This window comes from Brassica napus, chromosome A5 (genome assembly GCF_020379485.1).
Source record: "Brassica napus cultivar Da-Ae chromosome A5, Da-Ae, whole genome shotgun sequence".
Taxonomy (NCBI): domain Eukaryota; kingdom Viridiplantae; phylum Streptophyta; class Magnoliopsida; order Brassicales; family Brassicaceae; genus Brassica; species Brassica napus.
In genome coordinates, this window is record NC_063438.1 from 24,330,542 (window position 1) to 24,356,224 (window position 25,683).

Genomic DNA, 25,683 nt, shown 5'->3' on the forward strand with positions numbered 1-25,683 from the left:
TTACTATTTTAAATTTAAAAGTCTATTCTCGGTAGCCTAAATCTTCCAAGTTCCAACGAATATAATAGTGGACTTTATATGAATAGACGCGGACGTATATAACTCGAATACAATAGTTGTCAATAAGTACGTATGCGTGCCTAGTTCTTCTCAACATAATTCGAACCAAGTCATCATATAGTATTAACTATTAATCAGTGACCAAAATTTTCATTCCGATCCTAAGTATTGTTGTTTTAGCTATAGCAATCCTTCTTAATTACGAAATTGCCAGTCATGAGTCTGATAAGTGATAAGCTCCTAGGTTCACTATCATACCCGCGTGTACATAGACATTGACTCAATGGTTAAATTTTTAGTTGTTATAGTATATGGATAGCCCTGAACCCGTTAACGTATTAAAGTTTGATTTTACAAAGACCCACTATGGGAACGTACCTCCAAAATGATTAGGAGAAGTGATGAGTGCTATGGGAGAGAACTTAGTGGGGAGATCGCACTTTGAGGATCTTTTGATTTTGTCTTTTTCATGGAGTTCTAAAAGATAGTTCAAGAAGAATCACATGTCACTGTACTTTGTAGGTATAATCCTATTCAATTTCAAATTGACTTCTCAATCTGTTTTCCTTTTATAGAATAGTGGGGAGCTATAAATGGTGGGGGAGGCAAAGCATGCATAAATATCAAAACTATATCTTAAGCTGGCAACAGAGGAAAGTGTACATTATCTTTGCTTCTGACGAAGTGATTCAAAAGTGTTGATGATGTCTAAATCCTATGTGTTTGGAGCATGAAATATACCCACATCAATGATGAGACAGTGACACTCATTAAGTCATGTTGTTTGAGTGGGAATACTTTCAGTTGCGAGACAACAAAAGACTATGAGATTTTGGAACATTCTTCACCGTTGAGCATAAGTTATTTAGCATACGTATTGTTTTAAAAACATTTTAAATTTCAGTTATTTTTATGTCCATCAAACAAAACCGCTGAAAAGTATCATTAAAACTATATATTGTATTGAGGTTTATATTGAAAATCAGGCTACTTGAACGAGTTATAATGGAGAAAATTAATATTAATTTCAACAAACATGAAAACGCCATTTGGCTCGAGATAACAGAACCTTACTACCAAATATGGACCACCACCTCTAGCACGCCCAAAAAAACCTTCCTCGCTGCCTATAAATTGGACATTTTCACGATTTTGAAGTAAAACTACATAGAACCTCAGAGAAATACATAAAAAGAGTTCTAAATAATGGCTGATCTACTTTGGTGTAACACTGCCATTTTCTTGTTGGCCTCCTTGTTTCTTGCTGACAATGCTACTAATATTGAGGCCTTGAAACACTCCCACAGTAGAATCACGAATCAACCTTACCGGACCGGTTATCATTTCCAGCCTCCTAAAAACTGGATGAACGGTATGCTTATCTACCTAACAAATTTATTCAGTTTCATTTTGTTATCTTTATATTTTTCCATTTCTCTAATAATTTGTGTACATTTTACATCTCTTCACTCATATTTTTCTTATGTTTGGGGCTTTGATGTTACAAGATCCTAACGGTTAGTTACTTTTCTCACACAATATTATTTTATGAATCAATTCGTATAGAAAAAGATTGATATCTATGTTTATGTGATTTATGTATTTGGACAGGGCCTATGATATACAACGGAGTCTACCATCTCTTCTACCAGTGGTACCCAAATGGCGCCGTCATGAAAGTCAACGAGATCGTGTGGGGCCACGCAACATCAAAGGACCTCATTAACTGGACCCCACATTCTCCAGCTATCAAACCATCTCGACCGTCCGATATCAACGGCTGCTGGTCTGGTTCCGTCACGATCCTCCCCAGTGGCAAACCCGTTATTCTCTATACCGGCAACGACGTTAACAACCGCCAGGTCCAAAACCTAGCCAAACCCAAAAACCTCTCCGACCCATATCTCCGTCACTGGACCAAATCTCCGGTGAACCCTCTCGTGACGCCCAACGCCGTCAACCACATCAACTCCACCTCGTTTCGCGACCCGACCACCGCGTGGCTCGGCCGTAACGGACGGTGGCGGATGATCACCGGAAGCCAGGAAGGTCGCCGTGGACTAGCTCTTCTCTACACGAGCCGCGACTTCGTCAGCTGGAAGCAGTCGGCGAAGCCTCTTCACTACAACGATGGTTCAGGAATGTGGGAGTGTCCTGACTTTTTCCCGGTCGGGACAACCACTTCACACGGAGTAGATACGTCGTCGTTTAGTGTGTCCGTGAAACACGTGCTTAAAGTGAGTTTATCAGACACAAGTCACGATTACTACACGATTGGTACGTACGACCAAGTGAGGGATCAGTATGTACCCGACGATGGTTTTGTTCAGGACGTTACGGCTCCGAGGTATGATTACGGTAAGTTTTACGCGTCGAAGACTTTTTACGACTCGGTTAACCGACGGAGGATCTTGTGGGGTTGGGTCAACGAGTCGTCGCCGGAGAAGGATAATATCAAAAAGGGTTGGGCCGGTTTGCAGGTAAACCAAGCTGAGATTATTATTTCACCTACGGTTTAACTTAGACATGACTAACCGGTTTTAATTAGGCAATTCCAAGGAAGATATGGCTTGATGAATCAGGAAAGAGACTGATGCAGTGGCCGGTTAAGGAAATAGAGAGGTTACGTACTACGCAAGTCAAGTGGGAAAACAAGGTTTTGAAGGGAGGAGGATCTTTACTTGACGTGCATGGGGTCACAGCTTCACAAGCAGATGTGGAGGTTTTGTTCAAGGTGAGTGGTTTAGAGAAAGCAGATGTTATTGAACCGGGTTGGACCGACCCACAATTGATATGCAGCCAGAAGAATGCATTGTCGGTTAATTCCGGTTTAGGTCCATTCGGTTTAATGGTGCTGGCCTCTAGGAACTTGGAAGAGTACACATCGGTTTATCTTAGAATCTTTAAAGCTAGTCAGAAGAGTAAGGACCATGTGGTGGTCATGTGTAGTGACCAAAGCAGATCGAGTTTGGACAAAGAGAATGATAAAACATCATATGGTGCATTTCTGGATGTATCTCCTTACCAGCCAATCTCTCTCAGGACTTTGGTGAGTCCTCTCGCAAGATTAATTAGAGCTTTTTATTTATTTATTTTATTACTAATGGAATTTTTGTTTTTATGTTTTGTAGATTGATAATTCAATAGTGGAGAGTTTTGGTGGGAGAGGAAAAACATGTATTACCTCAAGAGTTTACCCAAAATTAGCAATAGGAGAAAACACACATCTCTTTGTTTTTAACAATGGATCTCAGAATGTTAATGTTTTAAGCCTAAGTGCTTGGAGCATGAAGTCTTCTCTCTAAAAATCACTTCTTCATATTACGAGAGATTCTTGAAACTCTTGGTGTATCTGTAATAAATAAAACGATATATAAACTAGAGATTGTGACGCTCCTCTTTCAGTTTACAAAAACTATTGAAACAAACCTTCTCTTCTCGTTAGTCATCATTCTCATCATCATCATTATATTCATCTTCATCAACAAGAGCCTCTCCAGTAAACCATGAAACTGCGTGAGGGATGAGCTTGTCTCGGATTGTCACACTGTAAAACAAAAAAAACACCAAAACTTAAGGATACACATACTTGAACATATGTCAATGTTGTCAGAGACTTTAAAACAGTAAAAGCTTACGCAATGTCATAGTCTTGATCGGTCAGGTTTTGGAGTTCTTCAACCTGCAAGAATATATATATTTACCTGATGAAGAAACAGTATCAAAATCAAAATAGAGAAGACATTACAAATAGGCTAACCATGGTTGTATAACATTCATCAACTTCATCAATCTCAGGGGGCTTAAAGAAGTTAAAGAAACTCTCGCAGTTTTCGGTTTTAGTCATGGGGATGTTGTTCACTTTCTTTGTCCCCTTCTTTGGCCTCTTCTTGACAACAACCTTATGAGTCAAACACTTACCTGGACACCATTCTATGTCCGTTCTACACATTATAAAAATACAAAACGAAGTTTAAAGATCAGTTAAAAATTAAAAACCAAGTAAAAACAAGGATGATTAATATTTACCCAATCACTTTATCAAGAACAGGACCATCATCATCATCATCGGTCACATGGTAAGTTTTAAACAGAACCGAGTTCTTGAAGTAAGGATTAGGATCAAAGAGAAACTCTAGCTTGAAGTTTCTTGAATTATTTTCTACTCTACAACATCTGATGTCTTTGAGATACTTCAATGCTCCCTCATCTCTTTCGGTTATCTACATAAACCAAAACCATATTCTCTTTTTTTAAATCTCTTTTATGCTAATGAACATACATATTCCAAAATGAAAATTTTGAACCTCGTTTGCTAGCATTTCGTTGGTTTTCATTGCAATCAACCAGAAGTTAGGTACTCCTTTCTCTGTCTCAGCTTCAGCCACACCATTCACAATCTCATATCTCTGCAAGTTCTCAGTAAGCCTCAGGAAAATAACAACCAAAACTATAATCCTAATCAACATAGCATACATAAATCTTCACCTTATCAAACAGCGGCTTGTAGAGATTGTCGTATTTTGCTTCTAATGCAGCTTTTTCTTCAAGAAACTTCTCCTCGAGTTCATCGTGTTTGACCTGACAAAACGAACATTGAGTCTCTTCTTTTAGAGAATCAAGATTATAGTCGTCAGAGACGGAGGAGAAGACATTATTACCTGAATATCTTTGAGAAACAGAACACGTTTGCTAACTTTAGGAGAGAGTTTCTTCGTATCAAAGATTCGCTTTATTGTTAGGTTCTGTAATTTATTAACACCAAAGGTAAAAAAAGATCATTAACAGATGAAACAGAAGAAGACTCATGTTGTGTGATTTGATTAACGATATAAGTGACTTGCCTTAAGATCCTCGGTAAGAGCAGGATCCTCTGGAACAAGATCTACAAATCACAATGGTGTTAGCATTTTAACCCTAATCTTTGTTGCTTCCAGAGCAAGAAAGTAAAAACAGGGGAAGTTACTTGAGGCAGACGTATGTAAGATAGAGCAGAGTTTAGTGGGATGATCAAGAGAGTCAACATTTCTCGAGCATGAGTTGGATTATAGAAAACGAGAGTTTTTTATGTTACAAATTTTTTTTTTTTTTTTTGAATTGAATGTTAAATTTAATTCAAAAAAAGAAAATTTACAACTATGTGTAATTTTTCCTAAATTTTCCTATACAAGATTTGATAAAAACAAATAGGAGTTTTTTCTTCAACTCTTACGTTACGAAATTACCTAAGGCATCAGATGAATCGCCTCCACTATTATGAACAGCTTCGATGGACATGATGTTCTCTTCGTTGCTCATGTTTCGTAAGAAAACAAGAATTTTCCAGGGAAAAAAAAGCAGGAGAAGGCCAGAAAATGAGGACGAGGGAGAAAGGAAGGAGAGGAGAAGAGTTAGCAGCTTTGTGTTTTTTTTTTTGTTTTTTTTTCCAATTTGTAATTTATTCACATGTGCGACGTGAGGAACTCACACGTATGAGGAGAAGAACGTGGATCCTTAGTGGTGTCCCATGACCTTGCGCATCAGCCCCAAAGAAACAACAATGTAAAGAATAAGTGCAACAAATTAAAACATTATATTATACGATCAAACATTTCACACATGGACACATATTCATACAAATGAACAAATGATTGTAATAATTCTAGTAAAAAGAAGATTAGCTTTGGTTACATTTCACGTGTAGTCAAAAAAGTTTCAGGAGATTCCATCTTTTAATCCTCATCTTCATCTTCATCTACTAATTCTTCTTCATCATCTGTATTTGGTTCGTCCTCTTCTTCTAACTCAGCTTCTTCATCACTAACAATGAAACCTCCCAATGTTTCATCATCTTCGTCTTCTTCCATATCTACGCTTCCATGCTGTGTACTTGGAGCACGACTACTACTGCTACTTGCGTTTACGTCTTTCTTAGTCTTCTTGGATCTAGTTGAGTAAGTTGGACTCACAACTCTTTTCGATTTGACAATCAACTCTTTATCTTCCTCGCTTTCCGCACTCCAATCATCGTCCTCCTCATTCCCTTTCTTCCCTCTTCTTCTCTTTTTCCTTAATCCCTTCCTTCCCTTCTTACCTCCATCATCATCCTCATCATCGCTATTTCCTTTAGTGGAATCCTCAAGAAACCATTCCCATTGCTTTACATCGCGAACTCGACTCTTTGGATACTGATCAAACTCTTTCCCAATCACAAGAAAACCAAACTCTGCAACACCACAGTACAACGCTACACACTGAGACTCATTCTTATAGCAAGATGATCTAAAGAAACTACTTCCACTGTGCGGACAACATATACCAATTCACTATTCAGACAAAAAAAAGAGAACATTGGGACTCATTCTCACAGAAAAAACACACTAAACACCAACAAAACTCTACTACGCATTGAAAAGATAAGCAATGCAGACAATACGATGCCGTTCCACTGTGCTGACAAACAAACATAAACCAACTTCACTATGCAGAACAAAACAGAACAGAATCAATATATCAAAATTAGACGAATTGGGATGATGCAGAGTGCGAAAGTGAGTACCTTTAACAGGATCACCATCGACACAATCCAATCCACTTTCACCATCCGAAACTCTTTCATCGCGACTCTTCAGAGTGAACCAAATCGGGAGTTGACCCGATACACAGAACCTATCGCCGGCCTTGATCTCTCCCGTCTCAGATTTACGAAAAGTTTGAATCTTTTCGCCCGGTTCGCGTTTCCGTACCCAAACCGGGTTTCTCCCGAGAACCTCGAGCGAAACCCTATCGGAATCGGTTCCGCCGGCGAAGGGTTTTAGCTCGAGAGAGACGTGGCGGCGTGACACTGTTAAGTCGTCGGTGGTGAATCCGGCTCCTCTTCCGAAGACGGATTTGTCTCCGGGCTTCAGGATGAGCTTCGTGCCGTCTTCGCCTTCGATTTCCATTGTCTGTTTCTCCCACTTTCAGACAGACTTTTTTTTTTCTCTTCTTACAATTTTTCAGACAGGTTTTTCTATTCATTTCCCGGCGGCTTTAAAATTTTAATATTTTTTCGGTGCTGGAGATTTTTTTTTTTAAATTATTAGTACTGGGTAATATATTGGGAGAATTTGTGAAATAGCAAAAAAAAAAAACTAAAATTAGATTTATAGAATGAGAGTAGAGAGAGATAGGAAGAGGATGGAAGAGAGAGAAGGGGATTTTAGTTAGTTAGCTAATTTGAGTTTTTTTGTGTAGCTATAGGGTGTAATTTTCCTAATATTTAATGGGAGATTTTGTAAATGAAATATTTTGACATGGTTTCTCAACTTTTGTGAACAATTTTGTATAAAATTTACTAATAATAATACCTTGTTATAATGAATAATAAAATTCTATAACGACAAAACTTACCAGAACAATTAAAAAAAATCAAATTTCTTCTTAATCCCTTTTATCGTAGTCATCAACTAACTTTGCTTAACAAATGATCTAATTGGCAAAAATTCTTAAAGCTTAAGCTATTTCTTGAGATCAAAGTCATTTGCTTACAAAAAACTTCGGTTGGCAGCCCAATCATCTCTCTTTGCTTTGACATGAAGGCAATAACATTTTTAATCACATTAAACTTTGGTACAAATTTGTCTTAAAATGTGTATTTTGATTTTTTTCCCTTACATATTTATGCATGAGAGATTAAATTCTTAAATTCCCAAAATATTCTCTTCTGTTTCCCAACATAACTAATTGCATAAAAGTAAATAAAATAAATTAAAATCTGGAGTCTTGATTGATCAAAAAGTACAAATTTAAAGCAATCACAAACGCCAAAAAACGGCATCGTATTCGTCCGTGTCTTTATTAAATAAAAAGTCATCTTCTCTCTAATTGCTCCGGTAACTACCATCAGCACAAGCTCTCTGGGAGATTAGAGAAAGATGAAGAAGACGAAAGGAAGCAGCTTTCGATTCTACGCCACTCTCCTCCTCTCTTTCCTCTCCTTCTCCTTATCTCGCGCCTTCTACCTCCCTGGAGTCGCTCCTCGCGATTTCCAGAAGGTAATAACTTTTTTTCGGTTTTTTTCTTCCGATCTCGCGTTTTCCATGAGAAGATCGATCTAGGGTTTATGGGTCTGAGTTGTATTCTAATATAGCGTGTGATTTCAGCTTCATCTGCTGGAAAGTTTTTATCTTTTTTTTTGCCACCGTTTCTGAGAAAGAGTCCTTGAACGTGTTAAGTGTAAGCTTATAGATAATATGGGATGTAGAGAGAGAGAGAGAGATCTATGTGTTTCTCATTAAAGATCCTTCATTTGTGCTACTGATGGTCTCAATCTCTTTTTTGGGAATCTATCTATGAGATCTACAAATCATCTAGATTTCTTTGCTAGAGTCATAAGTTTAGTTTTTTGTTTCATCATGCTGGTGATCTGCATTTTGAAGGAGTTTATTAACTTCATTTGATATGAATAAGTTGATTATCTTCAGATTCCGTTTCTAAATTTATTAGCAACAACTTGGCTTTGGCTTGTCAGCTCTTGATTTGTCTTTTTTTTTTGGTTTGGAACAGGGTGATCCTCTTTATGTGAAAGTGAACAAATTGTCTTCTACCAAGACTCAACTTCCTTATGACTACTACTACCTGAACTACTGTAAGCCTCCTAAGATCGTGAACAATGCTGAGAATCTTGGGGAGGTTCTCAGAGGAGACCGCATTGAGAACTCTGTTTATACTGTAAGTAAAATGAAAATACCCATTATTTTGGCTCTAGTTGTTGTTAGATTGCTACTTCTTTGATACATTAACCTCTTCATTATCAGATTTTGACTTTTTCTCCTATTGAAAATTTTCAGTTTCAAATGCTGGAGGATCAGCCTTGCAAAGTTGGTTGCCGTGCTAAACTTGACGCTGAGTCCACCAAAAATTTCAAGGAAAAGATTGATGATGAATACCGTGCTAATATGTAAGTAGTTAATATATAGCATTCTTGTTCTTTGTATATGTGTCTCCTAGATATATCTTGATTAGTCTGTAAACGTTAACCGATGTTTACAGGATTCTTGATAATCTTCCGGTAGCTGTACGTAGACAAAGGAGAGATGGAAGTCAGTCAACTACTTATGAACATGGTTTCCGAGTTGGCTTCAAAGGGAGTTATGAAGGGGTATGTCTTTAAACTCTGTTTCTGCAGTCTCGCATTCTTTTTTAGTTTCTTTAATACCAAGTGACTTGCCTTTTGTAGAGCAAAGAGGAGAAATATTTTATCCATAATCACTTGAGCTTCCGAGTTATGTACCACAGAGATCAAGAGTCTGATTCTGCTAGAATTGTTGGATTTGAAGTTACTCCTAACAGGTATTGTTTTTGTGGTTATTACTTCATTTACTTAGTTGCCTGATAAGCTAACTGGTCTTTGTCTTTTGGATAGTATCTTGCATGAGTACAAGGAATGGGATGAAAACAACCCTCAGCTAACAACATGCAACAAGGACACAAAGAACTTAATCCAAGGCAATACTGTCCCTCAAGAAGTTGAGCAAGGAAAAGAAATTGTGTTTACATATGATGTCTCATTTAAGGTAAACAGATTTTCTTTAGACTTCTTCTGCTTTACTGTTTGGCTTCCTAAACATTTTTTCGGAATTTGAATCTTCAGGAGAGTGAAATCAAATGGGCTTCTCGGTGGGACACATACCTTCTCATGAATGATGATCAAATCCATTGGTTCTCCATCATAAACTCACTTATGATCGTCCTATTCCTCTCTGGAATGGTAGCCATGATTATGATGAGAACTCTTTACAAGGACATCTCAAACTACAATCAGCTTGAGACCCAAGATGAGGCTCAGGAAGAGACTGGATGGAAGCTTGTCCACGGAGATGTCTTCAGGCCACCTGTGAACTCTGGGTTGTTGTGTGTTTACGTTGGCACAGGTGTTCAGATCTTTGGAATGTCGCTTGTTACAATGATGTTTGCGCTGCTGGGTTTCTTATCTCCGTCCAACAGAGGAGGGCTTATGACCGCCATGGTTCTCTTGTGGGTTTTCATGGGCATATTCGCTGGCTACTCTTCATCTCGCCTTCACAAAATGTTCAAAGGAAACAAGTGGAAGAGAATGACGTTGAAGACTGCATTTATGTTTCCCGGTATCCTTTTCGCGATCTTCTTTGTTCTGAATGGCCTCATTTGGGGAGAGCAATCATCTGGAGCCATCCCTTTTGGTACAATGTTTGCCCTCTTCTGCCTCTGGTTTGGCATCTCAGTCCCACTAGTCTTCGTCGGTAGCTATCTTGGTTACAAGAAGCCAGCGATAGAAGCCCCGGTGAAAACAAACAAGATCCCAAGGCAAGTACCAGAGCAGCCGTGGTACATGAAACCGGTCTTCTCCATACTTATCGGAGGCATCCTCCCGTTTGGAGCAGTCTTCATCGAGCTCTTCTTCATCCTGACGTCGATATGGCTGAACCAGTTCTACTACATCTTCGGGTTCCTCTTCATAGTGTTCTTGATCTTGATCGTCACCTGCGCAGAGATCACAGTGGTGCTCTGCTACTTCCAGCTTTGCAGCGAGGACTACAACTGGTGGTGGAGAGCTTACTTAACCGCGGGTTCTTCTGCTTTCTACCTCTTCCTCTACTCGATCTTCTACTTCTTCACGAAGCTGGAGATCACAAAACTGGTCTCGGGAATGCTCTACTTCGGGTACATGATCATCATCTCTTACGCCTTCTTCGTCTTAACTGGCACAATCGGTTTCTACGCTTGCTTCTGGTTCGTGAGAAAGATCTACTCTTCAGTGAAGATCGACTAGAAACCAACTGATAAATCTTGCAAAATGATGCGAACTTTTGAGTCTTTGTATGTTTGGATGATTGTACTGTTCGTAGCTGTAACAAAGTAAAAGAATCAAATCAACTTTCTCATTCCTACAGATGTTTGTCTGAATCTAATATTACATGCCTTTTGTCACCAGTAATCTCCACAGGAACATACTCCTCCGACAATCTGATGGAACCGGTTTTTATCTCTCAGGGACACTTTTCTTTCAAAAACCTTCGAGAAGATCTTGGCAAAGTTATGACAATCAACGCATATACGCAGATTCTTGAAAACTCTAATCGAAATCCCATCGCCAGTAGCAATCAAACCAAAAGTCAGGGCTAGTTTCTCACTGTGGCCAAGTAACATCCTCTCCTTCTGCTCTTCATCCACGTCATACAACACACAGCTATGATCAGGAACGTAACCAGCTTGCTTCATTTTCATCAGTATCTCTCTCAGTTTAGCCAACACCTCTTCCCTTCTCGGATGAGTACGATCATTCGCGTGGAAGTAATGCAACGTTTGCTCGTGCTGAATCCAGCTTCTTCCTGGCTCTTTTGTTACAGCGTTCCGCAGCATCATTGCTCTTAAGTTGTTTACATCTTCCCATCTTCCTGCAGAGGCGTACAAGTTAGAGAGAATCACGTAGTTACCCGCGTTCTCTGGCTCAATCTCAATGAGCCTACGACCTACATATTCTCCAATCTCCACAGATAAATGAACCCTGCAAGCTCCTAAAAGAGATCCCAAGACACCAGCGGTTGGTTCAGATGGCATTCTTTTGACGAACTCAAACGCCTCCTCGATCCTACCAGCACGGCCAAGCATATCAACGATGCAACCATAATGCTCAGTGTCAGGCTTGACCCCGTAATCTCCCGCTATCATCCCATCAAATATACTTAGCCCGGTGTCTTCCATTTTCCCATGGCTGCATCCAGACAAGACAGCTAAGAGAGTAACCGAATCAGGCTTTACTCTCTTCCCCTCCCTCATCAATCCAAACAGCTCAAGAACCTCTTTTCCTAACCCGTGTTTACTATAACCCACAAGCATCGCGTTCCATGAAACAGATGTCCTCTCAGTCTCAGGCATGTTATCGAAAAGCCTCCGAGCGTAAGCGAGGTTCCCACACTTTGAGTACATATCGATCAGAGAGTTCTGGAGAACAGCGTACAAGGGAAGCTCACGTCTCAGAACATGGCAATGAACTTGCTTCCCGTGGTCTAACAAAGCAAGTCCAGATAAAGCTGTAAGAACACTAGCGTAAGTCACGTAGTTCGGACTCATTCCTTGACTCAGCAGCTTCTGGAACACTTGCAAAGCCTCTTCATCAAGACCTAACTGCGCATAGGCAGTAATAATAGCTGTACATGAGACAACATCTCTCTCAGGTAAACACTCAAAAACCTCGCGAGCTTCTTCGATTCTACCAGCTTTTGCATACATGTCAAGAAGAGAGCTTCCCACATAGATATGAGAATCGTAACTCAACTTAATAATGAGTCCATGGACTTGCTTACCCACGGATGATCCAGAACAAGAGGTGAGAACAGAGGCGAAAGTGAAGTGATTAGGCTTCCCATCAGCTCTCATCATCTCAGCAAACACAGTGAGAGCCTCTGAAGAGTGTCCAGTTTGAGAATAACGCGAGATCATAGCGGTCCAGGAAACGACATTCTTCTCAGGCATTTCGTCGAGCACTTTGTGAGCGTCTTGCAAACGATCACATTTTCCGTAGAGGATGAGCAGACGATTTTGGAGGTAGGTAGAGGGGAAATAAAGGGTTTTGATCATGTGGGCGTGGACTCTTTGACCTTCTCTAAGAGCCCTTTTGTTCACACATGTGTTCAGCAATGCATCGTAATCGTGGAACCCCATGTTGGGTCCTAAGACGGACATCTCTAGTAATGCTTCTTGGAGACGACCGTTGGAGCATAGGTGAGTGATGGGAAGGAAGGTTTGGAGAGTAGAGTTGGGGAACGACGAGAACGATCGATGAAGTAGTTTCATTAAGTTAAACATTCGACAAATACGGTCGGACTGAAAACAATGAACGTATGTCTCTTCTCTGTTTTTAATTTCGAAACATATATAGGTAACGCTCTTTTTGTTTTGTTTTTTCTAATTCTTTTAGCAAATCATTAAGTTGAAACTCAGATAAACAAACTGTCAAGTTGACAAACTCTGCTGTTGTAAAAGACATAAACTAGGTTTTGAAAATCCACAAGTAGCTTTCATAGTAATATGAAACCGGCGCAGTTGTAGTAACAACATTCATGGCAGAACAGTAGTAGAGTGGTACTACTGTTTTTTTTTCTGAGTAGCAGGAGGTTGGGGACCGAGCGAAACCAGTAATCTTTCGAGACCTGAAACCACAGTATGTAATATTAATTTCGTCCCAGCGAACTAGAGATCCCTGACACAATCGAGTGGTACTACTGTTGCATTTTATCTCTCACATTTCCACCTACATGCTGGAACAAGGAACCAGGTTTCATGTAGTAAGAGGATCCAAATAAGCATCCAAGGTGGACAGTGATGCACCATTCCCAAATATGAGTAGAACCATTCTCTTTGATGCTGTCATCCGCGCGTTGTCCGTAGGACCGGGTGAGTGGATGCTTGTCGAATCTGTAGTTCACATGGGAATGGGATGGTGTCACAAGGCAAATTCGCATATTATATCTGACTTGAAATGATTTAAATAACGTTACATAAGTTTAGCAATGAGATAATTGCAGAGAATGTCTCAGCTAAGTACAACAATAACAAAGACGTTCCAAGTAAAAATTCAGAGAATAGTCTAATCTCAGTTTTGCCTTCAAGTTTCTAGAAAAGAATCTACACACATGGACTAAGATTCTCCCAGTCTCAATGCGCCTCTTCTTCTTTCTTGGATTACAGTGTTACCAAACCCATCCCAAGCTTATTTACATATAAATCACAATTCTGCAAATTGTTGAACGGTGTGTGTTGTGTCCCTTTTGTACAACTTCCACCGGAATAAAAAGCCACAACATATAAGTAACCAACCACTTTAACAGTTCTGATTTTAAGCGCAAACCGCTTCCACGGCTAGTTTCTTCATCACATTTGGACATGGATCTCCACCAAACATCTCAGGTGCTACGGTTACAGAACACCAATTCTGCCCAACACAAAGCTGCAAGAGACAAAACAGCTTTCAGAGCACGTTCCAGAGCTCAAAACAGCAACAAATAAAGAAAGATCCATGAAACTTACTCTGTTGAAAGCATCATAAGAGTGATGAGCGTGACAGCTTCCTTGACGGTAACTACCACAAGTTCCTTCAGGTGTACCAAAGCTAGCAAACTTCACCGTGGTCATCTTCTGTCCAGGCCCACATTGCAAATGCACTTTGGGATGCAGCGGTTTGTTAACTTTTCCTGAAGAATGCAATTGGTAATTCACAAGCGTTGATTGCCATTCATAGATATCTGCACAAACGCTGTCCACCTCCCTTCTGACCAACGAGATTCCGTTTGGATCTCCTCCCCATTCCTCAAAGACAACCAGTAGATTCCCAGTTGGTTTCAGCCACGACCTTGGGACATGGTACCATCTCTGAGAAGCCTCTCCACAGTTTCTTAAGCATTTGTTCTCGTTGAATGTTCCGGTGTAAGAGCACTCGCCGCAAGAACCAACTGCCTTATACGCAGGCCAGTGACGTCCCACGCTCTGCCCATTAATCCATATCTGGCCTTTTCCCATGCTTCCCATGTCCACAGCCAACGGCGAGTCGCCAGCTGGTGCAGAGAATGTCGTCTGAAGCAAGCCAATGGAGACGTGTTAAACCACCAGAAACTACTTTTGATGTCCATAACAATATTGTTTTATGAAAGATAAACTCGAGATGTGTTACCTTGTACCAGGTAAGCGGCTGCTTTTGTGCCACGTATGCACCTTCTGCCCACTCAACCGATGAGCTACCGCCGAGTGAATGAAGACTTAGACTCTCTCCTCTGAGACCAACCTGAAAAAAAGGTAAATCACTAGTCAGTATAGTGACAGAAACACAAAATAGCCAACAGAGGATAATATATTTATTTCTGTACCTTGTAAGTCCATTTCTGCCAGGACAGGTCTCTCCGTCCCCCATTAAGACCATTTAGATTAACTGGACCCAGAACTCCAGCATTCCATGTCTCAAAATGTGGACCCACATTCTGCATTGCATCAGAACACAAAGATTAAGAACATCTCTTTGTCTAACTTAGTGTTTGGCCAATGGATCAATTAGGAAAAGGTTTTGGTGCTAGGGGGATCAAGGGACTAACCGGGAGACCAACAGCGATGCTTAGTATCGCAATTTTGTTGAAACCAGCTCTTAGATTCACACCTTTTCGGAACGTTAGCTTAGGAGAGTCTAAGCTACCATAAGCAGATCCTGGATAAGAGACAGGCCAAAAAACATGTCAAAATGTGACCAGCGAGTTACTCTTTGTGATGCTTAAAACTAGTTAAACAAAGTAATTTACCAGATAACTGGCCATTGATGAACACATGCATAGCATGTCCAGCTGATAGAACAGTAAGAGTCGGCAAGTCCCCAGTCCTTAAGAACCCTTCGTTGGAATCAATCTTAACACTGTAAAACAAAAGAAAGAAACAATTTGTAAAGAAGTCAAAAATGCATTCAGAGGATTCTGAAAGGTCTATGGATACTTACTCAGTCATGTACCACAGGTAGTCAGAAGTGTCTCGTGTGGTGTTGATCTGCTCCACTAATCCAACCATTGTGAAGGACTCATCAATGTAAGTTGATGGGTCTTCATTGTATGCTTGCCAAGATAATCCTCCATGAACAGGAACCTCAACCATCTTCATCCTTGAAGTTTGAGCACCAACCTAAAGCCAAAACCAAGAAGAAACATTTTAAGAACCATGATCTGTTACTCATATAGTTATATCTAGTAAAAGCATATAATGATTATCATTCTTACCCTGGCAGTGTTGTACACTGTGTTTTTGCAGTCAGGGAGAATACTAATAGACCATGGAGGTAGATTGTAGTGGTTGCTACCAAAAGAAACTTTGGCGTAAGATCTTGGATTGTAGTTTGCTAAGAATGCAGAACAAGCCCCAGATTTCGATTTGTACACATGAGCCTGCACATTTACAAATGTACAGAAGTTTTTAACAAGTTGATCAAAGCAAAAAAATTATTAACGAAGAAATAAATTTAAAAAGGCGTTGAGTTGGGACCTCTTGATAATTTCCAAGGGACATCCTCGTGGGCTCTCCTGATACTAATGCTGGCTCACACAGCTTGATGGCTCTATGCAAATCTTTCAAGTGCCCCCACTTAGGCTGCCTTTCAAGTCCTGTTTGTATTATAAAGAGGACAATAATTACTATCTTTAGTCAATAGAAGAAAAAATGAGATTTAGCAAGCTTACCATATTCGTCAAGAGGAGCGTCATAGTCATAACTGGTTGCAATAAACGGGCCACCAGCAGTTCGACCAAAATTTGTTCCACCGTGATACTGAGTAATAAACCAGTGTATGAGAATTGGAATAGCTCAAATCAACAGGAGCTTCACTTTAGCCTTACCATATAGTAATTGATGAAAGAGCCACCCTTTTGGATAAACCTTGCAACGGAAAAGGCCATATCTTCAGCTGGACGATAAGGAACTGGGCCTCCAAACTTTGTAAACCTGTAGAAACATTAGAGAAAACAGACTGAGATCACGGTGAAGCAATAATAGAAGAAGAGATTCACTTTTGAGTTTCTGCTTTTACCATCCAGTCCAGGCTTCAGTCCACATTTTGGGTTTGTAAGCCTTGTTTGGGGAGAAGTAATCGCAATAGAAGCCATTGCAAGCATTGATCTAGGCACAGAGAGGAAACATAGATTCAACAAGTTAACAAATACGCAAGGAGAAAAGAGACTGATCATTGCAAGGATCCACATGTGTTTAAATGATTGAATATCATTATTTGAGACAGAAGAATGTAATAATAGTCAAAGAACAAAAAAGGAACATGAAAAGAAGTAACATCAAAGCATGTGCAGCTTAAATGAATACTAATATTTAATCCAAATGATTTCATTAAAAAGAATGAAGGGAGACAATAGCAAACAGGATACAGCTAATGAAGAAAAATGTCACAGAGAGAAAGACAAAAGAACTCTTACAATGGGGTCGGGAGCATCGTCTTGTTTGCACATGACCCAAGGGACACCAGTGCCTAGCCCCACAGCCATCTTAGCTGCCCAGTTGGTGTAAGACCGTCCCGGTGCACCTAGCTCATATTCCATTGGTCCGTATTCATTTTCAATCTGTCACAAACACATAATTTTGACTCAGTCAAAAATTCTCACTCTATAATAGGATCACTAAAACACAAAGGGGTTTACCTGAGAGAGGATTATAGGACCACCTTGGGATTCAAACAGCCTCTCAGCTTTCATCATGTTAACAATCTTTGTAGTAAACCTTTGCATTTGAGCCTTCAGAAAGAACAAAAAAAACGTGTCAATGTTTCTGAGTTATCTCAATAGTCACACAAGAGTCAATGAACAAGTGTGAGTTTTGATAACTTCAAAATGAAGATTAGATTATCTTAGAAAAAGAAAAACATGTCTAACCTTGAAAGGAGCGTTATCTGTTCTGAAGCTAATCCCTGGAACATACTTAAGCCAAACGGGAAACCCACTGACAAAATTAAACACAAACAAACAATCATATTAAAGATTATTCTGGCAAACTTATCTCCTTATTAACTTTCTATTTCAAGACTAAGAGACATAGAGCTCTATAAATACTTACCCAAAGTTCCATTCAGCACAGACATAAGGACCAATCCTTAGATGAAGATAGAGTCCAGATTGTTGGACCAACTTGACAAACTTAACCAAATCATAGTTGCCTTCGAAATAATACTGCAGATGAAGCCAAAATAACATTAAAGTGGAATCCAACGAATCAGTACACAAGAAATAAAGATCCAATCACTGACTACACATAAAAGGTGAGATTTTTAGTTACTTTGCCAGGAGAAGGCTCATGCCCATTCCAGAAAACATAAGTCTGAATCACATCTAAGCCTCCTTCTTTAGCTTTCCTTATTAGATCTGGCCACATCTACACACACACAAACATACATATCCAGCATAAGAAACAATGTGGTGTCTGAGAGATTACAGAACAGCCAAAGCTCAACACTTTGGAACAGGTCTAAGTACTAAAATCAAAGAAAGAGACCTCAGGAGTGCTTCTTGGGTAATGAATAGATCCAGAGATGAGGATTCTTCTTTCGCCATTGATGGTAATGGCTCTGCTATCATAAGAGACAGAGGCGGAGACTGAAGAGACAAGAAACCCTAGAAGAAACAGAGCAGAAGCTGCCGCCGCTATAGCCACATTCTTCATGGCAGAAGCAAAAAAAAAGCTTATATCTTTAGTCTTTTTATTCTTCTTTAGTTGAGGCAGAGGAGGAGATAAGAATGTTGTGGTGTGGAAGGCAAAAGCTTGAAGCTTTTCTTTAGCTTAAACTTTTGTAAGAATGGGGAAAGATAGATTCTTGGAGTGTGAAAAGATGAAAACTTGCGTTTTTTTTTTCTTCTTCTTTTTTGTTTTGTTCGGATGCTCAATTAGAGTTGCGTTGCAGCTGCTTTTAAGCACTCAAGTAATGTGAGAGGGTATCTCGTGGGACCCACCTTTGAGAGACTTTTTGGGACCCACCATGTTTTGGCCTTTCTCATTTGTTGATTTAAATTAATTAAACCACCGTTACTAAGGTTTAAATAACATTACTACATTCTGATAATTCCCTGATGTTTTATTTATGTAAAAAAGGTCATTTATGGATGGAAACTTGGAATATATTAAGAGGAAAGGTTTAAACATTTGAACTTTTCGTATTAAACTTTTTCTCTGTATGTTAGTATAATTTAACTTCATAATTTTCGGCGCCATAGATAAAGTTGGCACAAAATAAAACAAGCATCAAAGTAAAGAAAAAGACCATTGTCCACTTCCCAGTTCCCACTGCTGAATACTGATAAACCTCCTTTGGCTCGTCTGTTCATGTCTCGCGATCCATGTTATTTTCTGAATTTATATAGAATTCTTTTTTTTTTTGCCAACTTTATGTATAATCTGAAATTAGAATTATCATTCAAATAGTAAGACATGAAAGACGGTTCTTTAGACCCAAAAAAAAAAAAAAGAGGGTTCTTTAGACATCAACCCAATAATTATCTCAACCACTGGACATATGCACACTTGAAATCTTGAATTGTCTTCTGATTTCTCTACCTAAAACTATACGTATATTTCTTTTTTTTTTTTTTTTTGCAACTTTTTTTCTATTGAAAGCATGAGAAAAAAACAAAACAGGCTACCCAAGCCTTAGTGTTTTAGGTTTTAGCCCAGTAGAAAAGATACACATCAAGTTACAAAACATAGCAAAAGTGAAGATGTCGATATCATTGAGGTAGGTAGAAGTAGAGATTGCATGGATTTCACCAATAGTAACTAAGTTGGGGATCGGATCCAGAACTGGAACATGGAGGAGGCAGCGACCGGGTTTACTTCCCGAAGACTATTGATTCTATTCTTTACCGTTCTATTCATAGCAGCCGCTATTGAGTCGACAGAGCGGTAACATTGGCGATGCAGTCTTGAGTTCCTCTCAGCCCAAAGGGAGTAAATCGCAAGTTTCCAGACCAAACAGCAGAGTTTCTTATACCAAGGTGGACCAGTGAGTGATAGAAGAGCAGTGATCAATGAATCCCAATTTTGCGGCAAAGTGAGACCTAGTCGCGTGGAGAGGCACGACCAGAGAGAAGCAGAGTAGTGGCACTCGAACAGGAGGTGATCACGAGACTCATCAGTGGTGGAGCAGAGAAGGCATTTAGGGTCTGTATTTAAGCCCCATTGAAGCAGGCGATCCCTAGTAGGTAGACGGTTCAGCGTAGCTAGCCACGCCATGAAGTTATGTTTCGGGATTCCACCTTTACTCCATACGATTCCACTCCAAGGTACCCTATTACCATGGTGCTTTAGTACATTGTAGATTCCACCAGTGCTGTATTTTTCCCAGATTGAATTGTCCACAGACCAAGTTATAGAATCCGGTTCCGTTGTCAAAGTAAGAGAAGATAGTAGAGCTTGAACCATGACCTGTTTGTCGGATCTCGCAGGTCGTACTCGCCATGTACCGTTGTGGTAGATATCTTGAAGAGTGGCGTCTTGAGGTATGCCCATCGAATTGGAAGTGGAGGGGGCCAAGTAATCAGAGATAGCACCCACAGGAGCCCAATTATCTGACCAGAAACGCACCCGAGCTCCAGATCCCAATTTGACTTTGATCCCGCCAAAGGCCATATCTCTCAGTCCCAGCAGTTTCTTTACAAGCCAAGGGAAGCATTGCCTTGATTTTATTATCCAGAACCTTGATAGATCACCTCCCAGAATTTCATTGATGAACCACGCAACCCAAATGGAGCCCGAGGTTTTGAAGAGAAGCCAAATGAGTTTTAGTGTGCAAGCCTTGTTCCAAGCTCTCAGGTCTCTACAGCCAAGACCCCCTTCATCTTTTGAGAGCGTAACCGTTTCCCAAGCAACCTTTGCGGAATGGCCAGCATCAGACGAGCCATGCCAGAGGAAGGAGCTACAGAGGGAGTTTATTTTTGTGATGCAGGCCTTTGGTAAGATAAAAGTCGAGGTCCAGAAATTAGTGATGCCATTTATGACTGTATTGAGAAGGAGAAGTCTTCCTGCATACGATAGACTTCTTGCACTCCAGGAGTTCACTTTGCTCTTAATAAGTTGGATCAGCGGAGCACAGTGGTGCATAGATAGCTTCTGAGAGAGCAGGGGGACACCTAGGTAGCGGACCGGGAGGGAGGTGACCGATAATTGACATGTTTGAGCGATCACATCAACTTGATCTTGGGGAACACCACAAGACACAAAAGAAGTTTTCTGGAGACTGATCTTTAGGCCAGAGTGAGCAGCAAACTCATCTAGGATAGCTAGGATCGCTTGGACAGAGCTGAGTTTACCATCAGTGAAGATGAGGAGGTCGTCCGCAAAGCAAAGATGAGTGAGCTTCGAGGATGAGCATTTGGCATGGTAGCCAAACTTCCCTTCCTCTGCCCCTCTGTTCAACATCTGCGATAAACAGTTCATAGCAACAACAAATAGGTAAGGTGAAAGGGGATCACCTTGCCTAAGACCACGTCGACCTTTGAAGAATCCTTGAACTGTCCCATTGTAGCCGATGGTATAGGAGGGAGTACAAACACAGGCTTTCAGCCAGTGAATAAAAGTTGATGGGAGCTGCAGAGTACTCAAGCAAATGAAAAGGAAGTCCCAGCTTAGAGTATCAAATGCCTTCGCTATATCTACCTTCAAGGTGATTCTGGGAGGTCCTAGTTGCTTATGGTAACCATCCACGACCTCAGTAGCTAGAATAGTATTCTCTATAAGGAGTCGGCCTTGCACAAAAGCTGTTTGGTTGGGGAGGATAAGTTCATTTAGGATGGGTTTAAGTTTGGCAACAAGGATTTTAGAGATGGTTTTGTAAATGGTGGAGCAGCAAGAGATAGGGCGGTATTCAGTTATTGCTGAGGCTCCTGGGTGTTTGGGGACAAGGGAGAGAATAGTGGAGTTAACAACAGCAGGCAAGAAACCAGTAGTAAAGAAAGCGCCAATAGAGGATAAGACTTCAAGGCCAATGATTGACCAAGAGGCTTTAAAAAAACCAGAAGTGAGACCGTCAGGGCCTGGGGCTTTATTTGGGTTTAATCTGAGAAGGGTGGTGGTGATTGTTTCTGATGATGGCAAGGCAGACATGATGGAGATTTGGTGCGGGGAGCAGCGAAATGACAAAATAGAAGCAAACCATTGAGGAGTTGAGATCGTGGTGGGCAAGACGTCCGGAGCTAGGATACTCTTGAAGTGTGAAATTGCTAGCTCTCCCATAGCAACCGGGTCTGTGATCAACACACCATTTGGCAAGAGGAATGATCTGATGGCATTTACTGCAGTGCGGACCTTCCATATCCTGTGGAAATAAGAGGTATTTAAGTCTCCCTCTCTAAGCCAGTTTATACGTGACTTTTGCCTGAAATAAGCCTCCTCAATAGCTCTTAGAAATTCCCATTTTTCATGGAGCTGTTTCTCTTTTTCAAAAAGTTCTGTTGAAGGTGACTGGAGTGCTTCTGCCTGCACAAGTTGTAACAAACTATTAGCAATAATCACTCTCTCCTGAATTTTAGAGAAATTTGCATAATTCAAATCTTTGAGCACTCGTTTTATTTGTTTCAGTTTCCAGCATAGCTCTCCAAGAGTGGAAACAATGCCGCCGGCCTGAATCCAGTAGTTCTCCACAGTGGACAAAAAGCTAGGGTGTTTGGTGAGATAGTTGAAGAACTTGAAGGGTTTGGTTCCGGCAATGGGGAGAGGATAGGCTAGGTCAAGGATACAGGGAGAGTGGTCTGAGATGTTTGGCGGTAGGAAAAGGGATAAAGAGTGGGGGTGATTTGAGATCCAAGCTTGATTTACCAATTGCCGATCAAGTTTTTTCGCAATAGGTTGTGTAGGGCATTTGTTGGACCAGGTATTTAGAGGACCTTGATAGCGAAGATCGAACTGGCCCACTTGCAAAAGGCAATCAGCAAAATCAATCATAGGAGGGGTAAGGGTGACCACCGAAGTGGAGGAATGCTCAGACGGGTGAAGGATTTGATTGAAGTCTCCTCCCACCGCCCAAGGGAGAGTGTCTAACGAGAGGGAGTGATGGAGAGAGCAGAGGTTCATCAAAAGATCTGTACGCTCTGCTGCTGTATTAGCTGCATACACAGCTGTGTACACGAACTTCAGGGTAGAATTGACTGTAACTTCGCAAGTGAGAGTTTGACGAGTTTGATGTAAAACCGAGACAGCAGCAGGGTGTTTCCAGATCACAATAATACGCCCATCTTCATCTGAGGCATGGTTAGAAGCAAAGCTCCAGCCAGGACAGAGTTTCTGCATTAATGAAAGTAGGTTTTGCTCCTTGATGTGAGTTTCCAAAAGTGCACCAAAAATGAGATGTTGAGATCTCAACCATTGGCTAAATGGTGAGTGCTTGTCCGGATGATTAAGTCCACGGACATTCCAAAAAAATAATTTTGTATTCATAGGGAAGGTTGGGGAGGAGTACCATCCAAGATGGAGTCCTCAGGGTTAATGGTAGCTAGGGAAGAAAAAGGGTTAGAGATTACAAAGCTAGGCGGAGGGATGGATGGGGATTTTATTTGGGTGGTAGAAGCTTTCCAAGAAGCAGAAGACTTGTCAAAAAAAGCGGGAGGGAGGGATATAAGAGGGGAGTTAAAAAGAGAAGCTTGTTTTTTGGCTATATAGGAATTGGATAAAGGAGCACGCACAGCTGCTAAACTGACCACAACCGAAGCAAGAGCAGGGTCAGAAGCGAAGGAAACAGTAGTGGGGCTTAAAAGGGCAGAGGATGAGGGAGGGGAGGGCGGTGGGGTTGAAGAGGAAAGAGTATGGACAGGCAATAGGGGAGGGGTAGAGGTAATAGGGAAAGAGGGGAGGGAGGAAAAAATAAAAGGCTGAGGGGGTGAAATTTCCAACACATTAGTAACAAGGGTGGTAGGAGGGGGGAGCACTGATTCAGAAAGAGGAAGCAGAGAGTCAGTGATGTAGTCAACAGCTGCTTGAGAATCACTTTCCAGAACAGGAGGAAGAGAGACTACAGCAGATTCTTCTATAGCTTCCGATTGATCAGAAACGGCAGCTACAACAGCCGGAGGCTCCATCATCACATTTGGCGAGAACCCTTGCAGATTAATCGATGGGATAGGTACAGGAGGGGTAGAGCCATCATTTTCAGCAGTAGGAGTTTGATCCTTGGCAGGGGGATAAATACAGTTTTTTGTGATGTGCCCAATGCGTCGACAGTGAGTGCAAGAAGGAGGTACCCACGGGTAGTCAATCCCAATAGTAATGATCTCACCATTTTCTCTCACAAGCTCCCCTTCATAAGGAAGCAATTTGGTAAGATCAGCCTCCACTTTAACATGCGCTATATTCAAGCTTGAGACATTTTTTGTGTAATCATCTGTTTCTATAGGTTCACCCACCAAGCCTGCAGCATGACTGAGACCTACTTTAGTGCGCAGATCAAAAGGGATACCACGTAGGTGAGCCCAGAGAGGAATTGAAGTTATCTCCGGGTAGGACTCAGTAGTATTGCTACCCCACTGCGAGACATAAAACATCGAGGTATCCACATACCACAATTTTTTTTCCAATATCTTTGACCTGATGAAGTCATTTGGAACTCTAACTAGCATAGAGTGTTTCAGAGGCTGAAGGTGAATTTCAAGCTTAGAGCCTTTGCCCCACATGTAGTTTAGTACACTTTGTATTGGTCCATAGTCAGGCATTTTACCCAAGAATGAACCAACAACGTACTCTTTATGCAGAGCAGCTCCACTCTCAAAGACTGCATCAGGAACATGCACACGAGGCTTCCCACCAGGGGAGATAGTAGTGGGGGCGACACGCTTCAGAGAGCGGTCAGAGAGAAGTTTAGCTTTAGCAGCATAAGATTGGGAATTGTTTGGGAGAGATTTAGGAGGGTTAGAATTTTTGTTTCGATTTGATGGGTGAGGGGGGTTAGAAGGAGGAATAAAATTTTCAGAGGACGATGGGGTAGTAGCAGAGGGAAGGGTCTCAGCGGGTATTGTGGGTGCAGGAAGAGTGGGGTTAAGGGTTATTGAGGGGGAAAACCGAGAGGAGGTGGTGGGATTACGGGGGAGGCCAGAAGCTCGGTTTGTGATGATGGGAGAAGAGGGTTTTGGAGGAAGAATAGTGAAAGAGGGTTCAATAGCTTGAGCTACTGTATCAATTTCAGATCTAGAAGTAGTTTGAGTGAGGTCTACAGAATCTTCCATGGTGACATCAGAGCCATTAGGTTGATCTGCGGTAGTAGAGATTAGATCTTTGGCTGGCAAAGTAGTAGAAGCGAAAGTAATCTGAGAGTGAACAGTGGGGTGAATAGTGATTGAAGCAGAGGGTTTCGTGGGGGAGGAAGAGAGAGGAGGGAAATCACCAAAGGCGATGGCGAGGGGGTCAGGGGGGACAGGGGGCTTAGGAGGAGGTCCACCGGGAGTAGACGACGACGGATTCAGGACGGCAGCTAGACCAGACGGGGAGAGCCAGGGGTTCTCACCAGAGAGCATTTTTAATGTTTTCCGTATATTTATTTAAGACTAAAATGTTCTTCATGGTTTGCTATGAAACAAATTCGCTAATTATTTTTAAGTTATTCTTAATTTGGATGACCATTTAAATTTATTATTAAGTTGATTTTGTTTATAATTAATTGGTGAGGCCATCGAAGAAATCGAGATTCGACGGTGCAACCTATATATGGCTGGCTGTGCCATTAATTTCGTTGATATGTCGCATTCATCGATCATCATGTAAATGGATGGGAAAGCTAGCTATAAATTAACTGGAGTATCTATTAACTTAGAACAGATACTCTAAAGTCTATAGTATTATACTCATCAAAACACGCAAACATACACAATAATATTGTTCTAGATGAAGAGATAAGGTGTCGAACAAAGGGAGATATCGTGTTTGTAAAGCATCACTAAAGTTAAAAACGCAATCGATTACATTGAATATAAACCATTTCTTTGTCCTCTCGTCAGATGCATAAGAACCAATTATTCGAGTTACGATGTGGTAGTCGAGCAACAGCACGTATCATATATGGCAAAGAGGTAGCCACAGCCTGAATCACTAATACTATTATGAAGAGTAAATAAATATACAATCATT

The 25,683-nt window shown here is 40.9% G+C and overlaps 7 protein-coding genes across 7 annotated transcripts; 2 read left to right on the plus strand and 5 right to left on the minus strand.

Moving 5' to 3' along the window:
• The first annotated feature begins 1,207 nt into the window (after window positions 1–1,207).
• Window positions 1,208–3,456, plus strand: LOC106452306 (beta-fructofuranosidase, insoluble isoenzyme CWINV5-like). The gene is made up of 5 exons (XM_048779879.1): window positions 1,208–1,432; window positions 1,569–1,577; window positions 1,672–2,540; window positions 2,609–3,109; window positions 3,192–3,456. The coding sequence occupies exons 1-5, from the start codon at window positions 1,267–1,269 to the stop codon at window positions 3,363–3,365; spliced, it is 1,719 nt and encodes a 572-aa protein (XP_048635836.1). The 5' UTR covers window positions 1,208–1,266; the 3' UTR covers window positions 3,366–3,456.
• On the minus strand, window positions 3,377–4,811 carry LOC106452304 (nucleosome assembly protein 1;4; the record flags this gene model as incomplete). Its single annotated transcript, XM_048779142.1, is given in 8 exon segments — window positions 3,377–3,412; window positions 3,490–3,607; window positions 3,699–3,742; window positions 3,821–4,004; window positions 4,090–4,283; window positions 4,368–4,469; window positions 4,549–4,641; window positions 4,722–4,811. Coding segments are annotated over 8 exon segments (861 nt in total), but the record flags the coding sequence as incomplete, so codon positions are not given.
• Window positions 4,812–5,609: 798 nt separating this feature from the next.
• LOC106452305 (mitotic apparatus protein p62) lies at window positions 5,610–7,231 on the minus strand. The gene is made up of 2 exons (XM_048779880.1): window positions 6,599–7,231; window positions 5,610–6,265 (listed from the first exon to the last, which is right to left on the minus strand). The coding sequence occupies exons 1-2, from the start codon at window positions 6,981–6,983 to the stop codon at window positions 5,772–5,774; spliced, it is 879 nt and encodes a 292-aa protein (XP_048635837.1). The 5' UTR covers window positions 6,984–7,231; the 3' UTR covers window positions 5,610–5,771.
• Window positions 7,232–7,817: 586 nt separating this feature from the next.
• LOC106452302 (transmembrane 9 superfamily member 7) lies at window positions 7,818–10,992 on the plus strand. Its single transcript, XM_013894375.3, has 7 exons — window positions 7,818–8,075; window positions 8,587–8,751; window positions 8,871–8,980; window positions 9,073–9,181; window positions 9,260–9,372; window positions 9,446–9,596; window positions 9,674–10,992. Exons 1-7 carry the CDS (start codon window positions 7,956–7,958, stop codon window positions 10,829–10,831), a joined length of 1,926 nt encoding a protein of 641 aa, XP_013749829.2. The 5' UTR covers window positions 7,818–7,955; the 3' UTR covers window positions 10,832–10,992.
• On the minus strand, window positions 10,924–13,175 carry LOC106452303 (putative pentatricopeptide repeat-containing protein At3g13770, mitochondrial). Its single transcript, XM_013894376.3, has one exon. It carries the CDS (start codon window positions 12,865–12,867, stop codon window positions 10,987–10,989), a length of 1,881 nt encoding a protein of 626 aa, XP_013749830.2. The 5' UTR covers window positions 12,868–13,175; the 3' UTR covers window positions 10,924–10,986.
• Window positions 13,176–13,499: 324 nt separating this feature from the next.
• Window positions 13,500–18,472, minus strand: LOC106452301 (beta-galactosidase 1). The gene is made up of 18 exons (XM_013894374.3): window positions 18,079–18,472; window positions 17,863–17,958; window positions 17,644–17,756; window positions 17,463–17,529; window positions 17,232–17,324; window positions 17,010–17,153; window positions 16,613–16,701; window positions 16,422–16,527; window positions 16,266–16,353; window positions 16,072–16,190; window positions 15,810–15,974; window positions 15,536–15,714; window positions 15,345–15,454; window positions 15,144–15,253; window positions 14,922–15,032; window positions 14,729–14,839; window positions 14,089–14,631; window positions 13,500–14,008 (listed from the first exon to the last, which is right to left on the minus strand). The coding sequence occupies exons 1-18, from the start codon at window positions 18,244–18,246 to the stop codon at window positions 13,898–13,900; spliced, it is 2,523 nt and encodes an 840-aa protein (XP_013749828.2). The 5' UTR covers window positions 18,247–18,472; the 3' UTR covers window positions 13,500–13,897.
• A 4,531-nt stretch (window positions 18,473–23,003) lies between these two features.
• On the minus strand, window positions 23,004–25,073 carry LOC125608694 (mucin-2-like). Its single transcript, XM_048779143.1, has one exon. The coding sequence runs from the start codon at window positions 25,071–25,073 to the stop codon at window positions 23,004–23,006; it is 2,070 nt and encodes a 689-aa protein (XP_048635100.1).
• Window positions 25,074–25,683: the final 610 nt, after the last annotated feature.

Excerpts from the sequence above, each read along its gene's own strand:
- LOC106452306 (XM_048779879.1), top strand. The coding sequence starts at position 1,267 with ATGGCTGATCTACTTTGGTGTAACACTGCCATTTTCTTGTTGGCCTCC. Across the intron at positions 2,541-2,608 it reads AGGGTTGGGCCGGTTTGCAG|GCAATTCCAAGGAAGATATG; the intron begins GTAAACCAAGCT and ends GGTTTTAATTAG. Across the intron at positions 3,110-3,191 it reads CAATCTCTCTCAGGACTTTG|ATTGATAATTCAATAGTGGA; the intron begins GTGAGTCCTCTC and ends TATGTTTTGTAG.
- LOC106452305 (XM_048779880.1), bottom strand. The coding sequence starts at position 6,983 with ATGGAAATCGAAGGCGAAGACGGCACGAAGCTCATCCTGAAGCCCGGA. Across the intron at positions 6,266-6,598 it reads CGATGGTGATCCTGTTAAAG|AGTTTGGTTTTCTTGTGATT; the intron begins GTACTCACTTTC and ends GTGGTGTTGCAG.
- LOC106452302 (XM_013894375.3), top strand. The coding sequence starts at position 7,956 with ATGAAGAAGACGAAAGGAAGCAGCTTTCGATTCTACGCCACTCTCCTC. Across the intron at positions 8,076-8,586 it reads CTCCTCGCGATTTCCAGAAG|GGTGATCCTCTTTATGTGAA; the intron begins GTAATAACTTTT and ends GGTTTGGAACAG. Across the intron at positions 9,182-9,259 it reads TCAAAGGGAGTTATGAAGGG|AGCAAAGAGGAGAAATATTT; the intron begins GTATGTCTTTAA and ends TGCCTTTTGTAG.
- LOC106452303 (XM_013894376.3), bottom strand. The coding sequence starts at position 12,867 with ATGTTTAACTTAATGAAACTACTTCATCGATCGTTCTCGTCGTTCCCC.
- LOC106452301 (XM_013894374.3), bottom strand. The coding sequence starts at position 18,246 with ATGAAGAATGTGGCTATAGCGGCGGCAGCTTCTGCTCTGTTTCTTCTA. Across the intron at positions 17,959-18,078 it reads ACCCAAGAAGCACTCCTGAG|ATGTGGCCAGATCTAATAAG; the intron begins GTCTCTTTCTTT and ends GTGTGTGTGTAG. Across the intron at positions 14,840-14,921 it reads GGCAGAAATGGACTTACAAG|GTTGGTCTCAGAGGAGAGAG; the intron begins GTACAGAAATAA and ends CCTTTTTTTCAG.
- LOC125608694 (XM_048779143.1), bottom strand. The coding sequence starts at position 25,073 with ATGCTCTCTGGTGAGAACCCCTGGCTCTCCCCGTCTGGTCTAGCTGCC.